The sequence below is a fragment of the Trematosphaeria pertusa genome, assembly GCF_010094035.1.
Source record: "Trematosphaeria pertusa strain CBS 122368 unplaced genomic scaffold BU26scaffold_2, whole genome shotgun sequence".
In the NCBI taxonomy this organism is placed as follows: domain Eukaryota; kingdom Fungi; phylum Ascomycota; class Dothideomycetes; order Pleosporales; family Trematosphaeriaceae; genus Trematosphaeria; species Trematosphaeria pertusa.
In genome coordinates this window covers 3,640,101-3,651,686 of record NW_022987213.1, presented here as the reverse complement: position 1 = coordinate 3,651,686, position 11,586 = coordinate 3,640,101, and the positions used below count along the sequence as shown (strand labels likewise).

Below are 11,586 nucleotides of genomic sequence, written 5' to 3'. Positions count from 1 at the left end.
CGGAGATATACCCACGACACGCACGGTCATGATACGATGGAATGCAATCAGATTGTTCGGTATCTTGAACCTCGGCTTCACGCTGTGTGAACCCTAAATGCCTACATGCCTCGACTCTCAAAGTCCCGTTCTATTGTTTTAAAACCCATTAACCAGAACACCTCGCTATGCATATAAACCACGTCCTTCCTAGTTTTATCGCCTCGTTCATCGACTATCAGGCACGTCCGGCAGCCGCTCAATAACATACTTGCCCCTCGCTACGCTCACGATGGGGACGCCTGGAATCTTTCGTATTCGCCGTTTTAGGTCGCGGTCGTTTGTGCCAACTGAAAGCATTAGGAGATGGCTGCGCGTGGAGGGAAGCATTGCATACCAAGATAGATTCTGTGCTTCATCACACGGTCGACAATGCAGTCGTCGGCGTACGTTCCGGTATGGTCGCACTTGAGCCGTTCCCAGCGCTCGTCTCGCGCAATGCGAAGCGCGATGCGGTACTTGGGCCCCAGCTTTTCCAATTCAGCCTTTCCGCGAGTGTTAGCTATATCCTTGTTATTCCCGGTGTGTCGCATACCATGACGCAGGATGTGATTATAGGCGTCGCCTTCGCGTATAGCAGATTCATGAGTGCGGTCTGGAGATCGAGTTTGGCGCGGACGGTGTGCGAGAGGAAGTTCGTGTCTTGCGGGGAATTAGAGGTCGAATGGAAGGTTGGAAACGGGATGCGGATGCTTGCCTATGAGGACGGAGTAGGGCGGGCCGAGGGCTTGATTTGCCATGAAGAACATCGAGCTCGGTGCTTGAGGGCTGGAGAAAAGAGTTAGCTGGAGCTTCGTTCGTCCACATGCGCTTCTGGAGCGAGAGTGGAGAATGTATGGAAGCGCGTATCGAAAACGTACATTTCCCGCTTTGGAGCCTCGGCCTGGGCCTTCTTTTGGGCTTCTACCGCGCCAGTCATTTGATTCTTCTTTCTGTATCGGGTCTATCAGCGAGGGGGGGCTTCGGACAAGGAAGCGGCGTGCATACAGTCGCGAATCTCGTTGACCTGCAATAGTCAGCTACAAATCAACCGTACGACCGTGATCTGCATATACCAATAACTCGTTTCATCTGCGCGAATTTTCGCGTCTTCTTCGCGACACCCATGATTGCAGCGTGGTAGATATTGAGAGTGCAGTCTCTCGTTGATACTTTTCGGTGGGGCAAAGCTGCCCGGCCAAATTGTCGGCCCGGCCGTCCTGCATCGCTGCTATTTCCGGACGAGGGTCCCGGCAGTGCAGCCGCACGTGACAGACAACAGACCCGTGCACAGGGGACTGCAGCGTCTCTTCCACGGTACCTCTGTGCGCCCTGGGAACCTGCGTCACGGAACGTGCAACGCTATCGCTTTTTTCTTTCTGTCGAGATCGCTACGGCATCGATTCAGCTCGCTATTCCTCCATCGCTCCAAGGAGCATCCCATTCCTGCGCTGCCCAGACAACCCCAGCGCGCGAAACTCAAATCCGGCTAGGCCGCGCGATCCTCGATTCCCCTGCAGCGAAACGGCCCCATCACCGTCCCTCGTGCAGTCTTCCAGCAACCAGCCCAAACAAGGCCTCTCCACCTGTCGTTATTCTGTCACTCGTTTCATCTATCCTACGCGCCCCCATCGCCTGCTAGACGTTTACCTTTCGCTTTTTTCACCTCAGCCTTTTAGCCACCCATCGCCTGAGACGCGGCAACACGACCGAAAGACACCGTTTAGCCGCATCACTCCCCTAAGTTTGCACTGCCTTGCAGTCGACCTCACGACCACCGCTGCCTCGTATACCAGCGTTTACAAATTCCTCTTCACCATGCGGCCCTCGATAGGCCTCGTGGGCCTGCTTTTGCTCGTCGCGCCAACCGTTCTCTCGCAAACTCTCGATGACCTGCCGGAACTGAGCACTGTTACGCAGTCCGACGGAGACGGGAAGACCACAACCGCGGCACCAGAGTCGACGGCAAAGTCGGACGAGCCTTCGTCCACAGCAGCAGAAGAAACTTCGACAGCTGAAGCCACGAGCGCTCCAGCATCGTCGAGCGCAGACGCCACTCAGTCTGAATCCGGATCAGCGACTTCACCAAATGCCTTCCGCCTTACCGGTCTCCCGACGATCGCCGGTGTTGGTATCCCAGATATGAAAGTGCCAGACACAGCGGGTGCGCCGTTCATGCAGAAGTCGAATCTGCCAGACGGAACCGTTTTCATATGCGTGGGCGCTGTGCTAGCGTTCCTCGGTGCGGCAGTACTCGCCTGGCGGGGTCTCGTCGCGTGGTCGTTGCATCGCTCCGTTAAACGCGCCGCGATGGCTCAGAACCTGGCAGATCTGAAGGCTATGTCAGCTGTTCCAGGCAAGAAGCGGGGTCTTTACAACGTCGTCGGCGCAAGCTCCAACATGTCGCTGGATCGTCTCTCTGCTGCTCCCACGGGTACATCCAAGCCTCCAAAACCTTTTGCCTCGACCACGACCGGCACTCCCCCCAAGTCGACTTCTTCGCTTTTCTTCTCGCCAACAGCAGGCGGCGCTGGAGGCCTTCGAGACTCCGTCAACCGCTCTTCAAATTACCTACCTGCAGGTTATTACGCATCTGGCAATGCGCAAGCCGCATCAGGATCACCCATGACACACGTCGGAGGCCATGCATCACATCAATCCATGCATTCTCTCCACATCCCTGGAAACCGCTTCAGCACACGGTCCGGTATCTCTCCTCCCGGCTCGCCTTCTCTTCCACCTTCGCGCGGATATGATCGGCCACCGCCATCTCGAGATGGTATCTCGCTCTACAACCGGAACAGCGTAGCGACGCTCGGTACACCAGCGAATGGCAGGGGCATATACGGACATGAGCATGGGAATCCCAGCCAACTTTCTCTGAACGTGCCAGGTGGTTCGAGCGTAACGGGGGGACGAGCACCGAGCGCGTATCTGGAAGATTTGTTCGAGAACCACGGCAATGGACCGAGGGAAAGGTTCTAGAAGGACTTTGATGAGCCAGAGAAACCACCGCCTGTAAAGAAAAGAGCGTGGAGCATTGTGGGCTTGCTGAGCCGAAGCAAGTCGGGCGCCGTATTGCTTGTTTGAGAGATTTATGGATTTGCCGATCGAAGGCGTTTATTCGCATGTTTCGGGGCAAGCAAGGTGTTTATCTGGCGTCTGCGCTGGGTTCCACTAGTGACGTTCGGGATACTTGCAGCGACTTTGTGGTACTTCCTGCTACAAAGTTATATGCAGCGTTTTCGTCGATTGACGTTGTATCACCAACGCATAGTCGGGCGGCTCCTCTAGAGACGACTTGTCTTCGCCATTCTTGAACACTCCTATTCCGAAGGAGGCCAAGGTCGGTGAGTATTGTCAGCGTACGACCGCACTCGCAGCGGATCTTAGTCTTCTTTCCATTCTACTATTTTTGACTCATGGGAAGGCGTCTAGTGTTCTATAGCATGGCGATGCGGTTGGATGGGAATAGGTCTATTTTTTTTTACCTTGCTGTTGTGCATACTGCGTTGGCGTGTCTTCTGATGGGGCAATTGTATATACAGCGATAGCTGTTGAGGGTTTTGTATGCGGGCCTTCAAAAGGAGAGGTAGTAATAGTAGTTCAGTTATACTTTATGCAAGAGAAATGTGACTTATGTGCTAGTGTAGGTTGCGAAATGTTGGAGCACTTGGGAGGTTTTTGAACCGCATTGGAGATTTGTCGAAACAAGGGCCATTGAAGAGTAGGCGTTTCTATCTATGTAGCTATGCGCAAAAAAAAAATGAAATGCGCTTGCTGGCAAGGCTTACCTACCACAGTCGTTATGCGTATAACTAGAACGGAGGAATCCCAGGAGCTGGACGAATAGCAACCTTGGAAGGGACGGCACTACACTAGTGGCAGATTCGTCTTTTGCTTAGCTAAATGTAAAGGAAAGTTAACACAAGGGGTTGCCAGTGACCATGAGTATAGCTTGGCTCTCTGCTGTAGTTATACCCGGGGCAGCAGAAGGCTGGACTGGAAGTGGAAGTGACGTCATGTGACTGTAGTTGCGGGTCACGCTTGCCTCTTCTTCTCTCGTCCCATCTCCACCTCTTCCGCTTGACACAGCCCTTCATCGCATGCCTCATGAGTATTTCCATCCCTTGATTCAGTCGACGTCTGCCATCACGGTCAATACCAAAAATGGGTGCCACAAGGCTGAGAGGGGAGGAGCCGCTTTTCACTAGGTAGTCACGCTTCGCTCACGAGTTGCCTACAGCATCGAGCGTTGCCTTACTACCACCATCCTGAGAAATACTTTCTTCTACCAGCTCATCTACTGTACGTGAAGCGCAGGTCTGGACGAAATGAGTTTTGGCTACAGCATTGGAGACTTTATCACCATTATTCGCATCGCCAAGGATCTCCACCGGCGGTTCAGGGAGGTTCCGCAACAGTTCAGTGACATCGCAAAAGACCTAGACTCTCTACGCGTCCTTCTGCAAGAGACCTACCAGAAACTACCGGACCACGACACGACGCCGTCACAGGAACAGAGCCTAATAAGCATAGTCGGAGGCTGCCGAAGTGTGTTCGACGAGCTGAATGGGCTGTTGGACAAGAGCAACGTAAACGACCAGGATAGTAGCAGGGTCCGCACGTGGTGGAAGAGAGTTCGATGGGATAAGGACAAAATCGGCGATTTTCGCCAGCGTCTTGGATTGCACGTGGACATACTTTCTACATTCCTCACCCATTTGAATACGTAGGTGCAGCAGCCTCCTGTCATGTCGAGGCTTCAAGACATATTGAGTTCGCAGCTAATGTAAATCAGTGGCACAATCGGGCAGCTGAAAGTCAACATAGATGACATACAATCTCGCGGAGAGGCTCAGGAGCGGCGCCAATACAACGAACGTCTGGCTACCTGGTTTTCGATCGTTGACTTTTCCACTCAACAAGCCGACTTCATATTTCGAAGACAAGGTGCGTAGGTCGCGATACACATATCCGCTCATCCCAGTATCACTGGAAAGCCAATCGCGAAGGCGTTCAATGGGTAGAACCAACTCATGATATGCGCGGTGTCTTCTTCCCTCTTTAATATAAGACATTGGCTAATACATACCGTCGCATTCGCAGAGGGAACAGGAAAGTGGTTCTTGAATTCACCCAACTACCAGCAATGGATCACCGAGCCTGGAAAGGTTATCTTGTGCACAGGAAACCCCGGGGTAGGCAAAACAATCATTGCTTCCCTGGTGATTGAGTCCGTTCAGGAGTTATGTCGCGCTGATGACAACATGACCTTCGCATTCCTATATCTCAGCTACCAGCCTCAGCAGCGTCAGACGATTCGAGACCTCGGTTGTATCGTACGGCAGCTGATTCGGTGCTCTGAATCCGTTCCTGGCGATATTCAAACGCTGTTCGACCACCATGATCGACGCAAATCACTCCCCTCAATAGCAGATTTGTCGAAGGCGCTGAAGGCTGCGGTGGCAGCTCGCTCGAGAGTCTTCATCGTCGTGGACGCGCTGGACGAATATTACTCTTCCTCTCCCTCAGAACTCGAGGGCTTTCTCTCGACGCTCCTCCACATTCAAAAAGAGTCTTCCTTAAGTCTCTTGGCGACTTCGCGTCCCCTTCCAGATATCACGTCCCGTTTCCAAGGAAGCTTACGCCAGTGGATTCGAGCCAACGATGACGATCTAAGGATGTATATCGAGAGTCGGTCGCCCAGCTTGCTTCGAAACCGGATCGCGAATTATCCTGACCTGCAAGACTTGGTAAATAACAAAGTCTTCACCGCTGCTGATGGAATGTGAGTCACGTCGCTTCTTACTATGTTTGGTGATAATCCATGTATCCGAGGCCAGGCTGAACTCAGCCCATTGAAGTCATCTAGAATGGTCTTTGCTTACTCCCCTGGGACCTTGAAAACTGAAAAAGCCACTTGCGCAAGTGAGAGGATTATGGCCGTTCACGCTAACGTATACCTAAGTTTCTTCATGCTGAAGCTTTTGATGAACTCCCTGAACGAGAAGCTCACTCCAGGCAACCTTAAGAGAGCTTTACAAAACCTACCATGCGGAGACGCAGGTCTGGAGAAACTTTACGACCAGGCCATGAGTAGAATCCATTCGCAACCTTGCGACTCCAAGGAGCTCGCCATGAAGGTCCTCAGTTGGCTTGTTCATGCCCAACTCGCACTCCCTCTGGAAGCTCTTTTGGATTCCCTTGCTATTGAACCGGGAACTGTGGAAATAGACCGCGACTTTTGCCCCCCTGTTGAAAGCATTGTCTCTGTATGTGCGGGCTTGACGACCTTTGATGAGCATTCGAAGACGTTACGTCTGGTTCATAAAACAACAGAGGAGTATTTCACGCAAAATTGGCGTTTGCATTTTCCGGAGGCCCACGCGTTCATCACGGACGCATGCTTAGCATACATGTCCCTGGACCATTTCTCTGCAGGGGCATGCAAAGACATTTATGAGTATTTCCGTTGCTTGGAACAATACCCACTTTACTCCTACGCAACGGTAAACTGGGTATATCACGCAAACATGGCTGAGAAGTTTCCGGGTTTCTCATTGGCTTTCCTGCAGACACCTTCAGAAAATCTGTCAGCATGTGCACAGTTCTTCATACGGAGACTGGACCCATGGATAGATATTGGATCTTTCCGCTCTGTCAGAGGCGTTCACCTAGCCGCTCTTCTCAAATTCCCACAGATATTGGAAGACATGATTGCGGCCGGGCAATCCCCAGAGTCAGAGGACGGTGGTGGCCGAAGGCCATTGTGGTATGCGGTTTGCAACGACCGTGTTGAGATCGTCGATCTTCTACTACGCAAATACCAAGTCGACCCAAACCGCTCATGTGGAACGGACGAGCCGGTTCTATGTCTTGCCACCGAGAGACAATCTGCGAACGTCGTTAAAGCACTTCTAGCAGATCCGCGCATTGACCCAAATGTAGGTGGTTTTAGAGAGAGATTGTGAAGTTGCTACTGGACGACGTTCGAGTGACGGTGAACGCACTCAATAAATCCGGAGACACGGCTTTAACGGCAGCTGCCTCGAAAGGCCACAAGGGAATAATGAGGCTCTTGCTTGCAAAAGAAGGGATCAATATCCATCATAAGGACTCTGCTCAGGGTCGTACAGCATTGATGAAGGCGGCGGATGGAGGGCATGAAGAGATGGCCAGAATGTTACTGGAAAGAGATAACAGCGATGTCGATGTTATGGACGATATGGGTCGCACGGCTTTATCTTTTGCTGCGAGAACGGGGCTTACCAGCGTCGTGAACCGGCTCATCAATGAATACGGAGCGGATCCTCACCTCGAAGACCACCACGGGCTTACACCAATTTTCTTCGCAGCCATTGGTGGACATACAGAGACGGTTAAGCTCCTCCTCGCAGAACACGGCGCGAATCCGCGGGGCCAACTCAAGAGGGGAAAAACACTATGTTCGCATGCAGCATATCAGGGCGATGTGAGCATGTTCGACCTTGTTATGGAGCACGGCGCCGACCCGAACCAACCCGATAACAAGGGTCGAACGCCGCTCGTGGTTGCAGCATCGCATGGTGAAGTAAACATGATGGACCATCTGCACAGGAAGTATCACGCTAGTGTGGAAGCACAAGACTTGAAGGGACATACACCGCTGTGGCACGCAATCAACTATGACAGGTGGACACCCCCGTCGTGGCCGACGGTGGAGTTTCTCTTTATAAAAACCAACGTCACCCCCGACGCCGAGTCTCTGAGACTTGCAGCCGAGTTAGATCCCAAGCTACATCAGTTTCTGCTCCGGCACTGCCTACCGCAACCGAAGTCATAAATACTCACTAAACACCCTCGACCCTCCTCAGTCCATGCTGTCCCGCAACCGTTGCGATACATATGGATAACACCTTCAAACGGCAGGAGGAGTTAGCTCCTCAATCGCTCCTCAATCGCTCCACCGAGCTCAGAGCAGGACAAGCCATCAAAGTCCTTTGCACTACCGTTCGCGACTTCGCACACCTTCGGACGCAAAACAGTCCGCAGTTTTGCATCGTCCTACCCTTCCTAATTCTCACCTACGGATTGCAGTGTTTGTGGTCATTTCTTTCTACGCTAGACCGGAAGCTGCTGGGATAATGTATATCTATGGCATAGGATCAAATGGAGAGAATTTTCGAATGTAATCACTTATTGTTACTATTACATGTTAGCAAAGTCGCCGCCGTAGCATATATGAGTTGGTGCCACCGCTCCCTTTTTACGACACGCATTTCTCCTCCAGCCTGCCGAATACAACAACGACAGCGTGAAATCACTGCCTTCTACACTTAACCAGCAACCAAAATCGCTCAGCTTTCGCGCAGCACGGTAAGTTCAACGAGTAGTATATCGAGCTACCTACAGCAAGTCCCAAAGTATAAAAGTTCCGTCTTCTTATTGAAGACCATGACACTTTTTATGCATCTCGAACCCCTTAGACGTTCCTACGATCTACACCCCACACTCGGTACCTCATCCAATCCAAAATCCAGTCCAACCCAACCAACCAACCAACCAACCCCCGCTCCTCCCTCTCTTTCCATATTAAGATCTGCACCAAAACGCGCAGATCTCCCCATCTGAAACGCATACCACCCGCACCGATGACGTCGACGTCTCGTTGGCATGCCGTTCCCACCAGAGAAAAAAAAAAGAGTCAACGAAAAGAGCGGAGCGGCAAGGGCGGGCATTGCAAAACGTAGTACGAGTTTCGGAAGGTGGTGTTGCGTGACGAAGATATGGTCTAGAAACGATAAGGGTGGATACAGGGCTCCACAAGGGTCCATGGTACTGGTACCAGATCACACTGCTCTCATGCCATCATCAGTCTTTGAGGCCGATATGAATTGTTCCATAATGGCACGATGAAGGCGGGGCTGAGAAAGACATTACGAGGGGATGCAATGCAGATTCGGCACTTGGGGGAGTGAGGGTGAGTTTCCCAGACCCTTTCATTCAGTTTCTGAACATCCTCAGATCGAGCTACGTATCCACAGCAGCCGTCCTAGGTCCAGTCTGTATGCTATCCGTGATGCGTTCATCCCGAGCCATATCAGTTCCGTACACCCTCATAAGCAGCGGCTCGCCAGTTTCTGCTCATTTAAAAGCCTTGAGGCCGTGAAAGAAATGCCAACCCATTCCGAGGCACCCGCTGAAGAAAAGTACATTCTTCTGGTACATAGACCCAGGGACCATAGAAAGGAAAGTCTCGCAATAAAGCCACCCGTGCTGAAACGCCGATACCCGCTCGCCGTGCCTCAGCGGCGGGGTTACTCCGTGATAAGCATAAAGGCAGAGAGCAGCTGCATTCCTCGCCGAAGAAACCGATATGCCGAAAGGCTTAAAGAAAGTGTTTAAATCCAAAGCCGGCGCGGTGAAAAGCGTCATTCTTTGGCGTCCGCGCAAAGCCGAATACTGAAGGAAAATGCTGCCGTTAGGTTGCCGTAGTCGTAGCCTCAGTTTCGCGGGGCTCGTGTCGGGAAAGTCGATAAGAGTCCGGTATAGAGTCCAGTAACACAATCATAGCGTTCGTTCCGTTCTCGCTCCTTAAAACCGTCTCGAAAATCTCCAACAAGCAATACATTGGGATATTTTGCGCCCCATCTTGATACTAGGTAAGAAAACCATCCCCTCCGAAGATCCTGGATGATGAAAACATTGCTGACGTGCGGAAATTGATCGCTAGGAAAGACGTAGGCGAAGGGCTAATCACACATGACTTGAAACGAAGCAGATGCCAACGTAGCATCACGCTCCTCGCTAGTCCATGTAAAAGTCGCCCTTGAGAATGCGCTCCTGCATGGCGTCGGGCACCTTCGGTTGCTTGGGCATCTCCCGAGCGGGAGGCTCCATGATGGCAACGCTCTTGGCGCGCTGGTGTGGTGGAGCCTGCGGGCTATGGATCGGGTGTGCACTAGACATGGAGGTACGCTCGGCGCGGGAGCGGAGGTTCTCTGCGAAATTGTAGCCTTCGCCTGTATGCGAGAGCATGGTAGTCAGCTCGTGTTCTCCGAAAGCTTGGTCTGGGTGTCGCTTGTAGTACTCTGCAAGGACGTGCGATAAATCAGACGAGGGCAGGGAGGCGGAACGCTCAGAGTGCAAAGACGAAGGAGACGCAGGCGGGACAAGAATCGGCAGAGGCGAAGGGAAGGAGGGCGAGGATGAAGACAGACCTCGACCTCTAGTAGTCGGGGGAGAGGAGGCTTTATGGATGGAGGGTCTACCATTGGGATTCCCAACGCTCCCGTTGCTCTGCCTGACATCCCGTAGTGCGCGTGCGCCGAAGCTCAGTCGGCGAGCGAAAGGTGTGGCGGGGTTGCTGCTGGAGCTGGAGGCGGATGGCGCCGGATCATCTTCAAAGGGACTCTCGTCGACGGAGCCCGAGTTGGCGCTGGACAGGCTCTCTGTGCGTGGGCGAGCGCTCTGGAAGGGCGACGTCTGGCTCGGGGAGCCTGACAGACCAAGCGTGGTGAGGGACAGGCGCCGTCGCTGAGCGTTGACAGCTGCAGACGTGATCGGACCCGGGTACGGCTGGGCGCCGCCCTGGCCTCCTACGCTGTTCTGGCGACCGCCGAAGAGGCCCTGGAACGTCTCGCCGGTGACGGAGGCGCGCCGCCGAGCGCCGGGGGAGCGAGGGGGGCTGTTGGACATGGCGGTGGTGTGGCGGCGGGGCAGTGGTAGTGGTGTTGGTGGCTGTTCTGGCGTGCGGTCAATTGCGGCTATCGCGAAGACGTAAGGGGGAGCGTGGTGTGCGTTGGGGTGAAAGGAGGCGGGGGCGTGGTGTAGAAGTATAGTGACTGCGCACGGGCCACCGATGCTCGGAACTTACCAAGTGTCGGTCGGTGGTGATACGTCACAGGTCGGTGGGCAGACGGTAGCGTGAGAGGTCGCGCGAGCGGGTTTCGCAGCGGCGTGCCTGTGGGACGAGGGCTCTAATCACAACAGATTAACGAGGAATGCTGGGAGCGAGGGAGAAGGGGGGATGCACTGCTGTGTAATATGTGTGCGAAGGCGCAGGCCGAGCAGAGGGCAGCACCAGCGACGTGGACCGCGTCCTGATTGGCGGGCTAGGGCGCGTTGGGCAAGGCGCGCTTTCCCCGCATTCTGCCACGGAAGGAACAAAGAGCTCCATGTGGATTGCGATAGTCTACAGTTAGCTCTCGCACTCGCGCGCCAAATCAGATCACCGCCATCGTATAGCTGGCGCAGAGCTACTGCGCGGCGCCCACAAGCTGGCCTGCCCAGTGCCATCCACCGAGCGCCGGACCCCCTGGCGTCTTGGGCACATGTTCGCCACCCAGGGCGCGCCTTAGTCATGGCATATTGTCGGCTCTGCTTGCATAGCTGGATGCGGTGGGATATCGTGGCTGCTTTTCGACCGGCAGTCAGCGCCGTCAAGCAGGGCACAAGATGCTCCACTGCCCTGCTTATCCATCCAGAAAGACCTATGAGAGCCCGCAGCCTGCATATCAACACGTTGCTTTTCGCGGCATTCGCATCGTCACCACTTACTACGCATGCGTTAAGCTGGCCAGGGTG

The 11,586-nt window shown here is 53.6% G+C and overlaps 5 protein-coding genes across 5 annotated transcripts; 3 read left to right on the top strand and 2 right to left on the bottom strand.

Moving 5' to 3' along the window:
• Positions 1-46: 46 nt before the first annotated feature.
• On the bottom strand, positions 47-1,162 carry BU26DRAFT_515133 (rRNA-processing protein-like protein FCF1). The gene is made up of 7 exons (XM_033827990.1): positions 1,095-1,162; positions 1,027-1,045; positions 900-971; positions 737-807; positions 575-681; positions 377-524; positions 47-329 (listed from the first exon to the last, which is right to left on the bottom strand). The coding sequence occupies exons 1-7, from the start codon at positions 1,144-1,146 to the stop codon at positions 208-210; spliced, it is 591 nt and encodes a 196-aa protein (XP_033690425.1). The 5' UTR covers positions 1,147-1,162; the 3' UTR covers positions 47-207.
• Positions 1,163-1,836: 674 nt separating this feature from the next.
• Positions 1,837-3,003, top strand: BU26DRAFT_415882 (uncharacterized protein; the record flags this gene model as incomplete). Its single annotated transcript, XM_033823136.1, has 1 exon — positions 1,837-3,003. One exon carries the CDS (start codon positions 1,837-1,839, stop codon positions 3,001-3,003), a length of 1,167 nt encoding a protein of 388 aa, XP_033690424.1.
• A 1,249-nt stretch (positions 3,004-4,252) lies between these two features.
• BU26DRAFT_155784 (uncharacterized protein) lies at positions 4,253-7,153 on the top strand. The gene is made up of 4 exons (XM_033820051.1): positions 4,253-4,750; positions 4,820-4,971; positions 5,128-5,809; positions 5,990-7,153. Exons 1-4 carry the CDS (start codon positions 4,353-4,355, stop codon positions 6,990-6,992), a joined length of 2,235 nt encoding a protein of 744 aa, XP_033690423.1. The 5' UTR covers positions 4,253-4,352; the 3' UTR covers positions 6,993-7,153.
• A 1,572-nt stretch (positions 7,154-8,725) lies between these two features.
• On the top strand, positions 8,726-9,606 carry BU26DRAFT_155780 (uncharacterized protein). Its single transcript, XM_033820049.1, has one exon. The coding sequence runs from the start codon at positions 8,947-8,949 to the stop codon at positions 9,403-9,405; it is 459 nt and encodes a 152-aa protein (XP_033690422.1). The 5' UTR covers positions 8,726-8,946; the 3' UTR covers positions 9,406-9,606.
• Positions 9,607-11,041, bottom strand: BU26DRAFT_155781 (uncharacterized protein). The gene has a single exon (XM_033820050.1). It carries the CDS (start codon positions 10,696-10,698, stop codon positions 9,808-9,810), a length of 891 nt encoding a protein of 296 aa, XP_033690421.1. The 5' UTR covers positions 10,699-11,041; the 3' UTR covers positions 9,607-9,807.
• Positions 11,042-11,586: the final 545 nt, after the last annotated feature.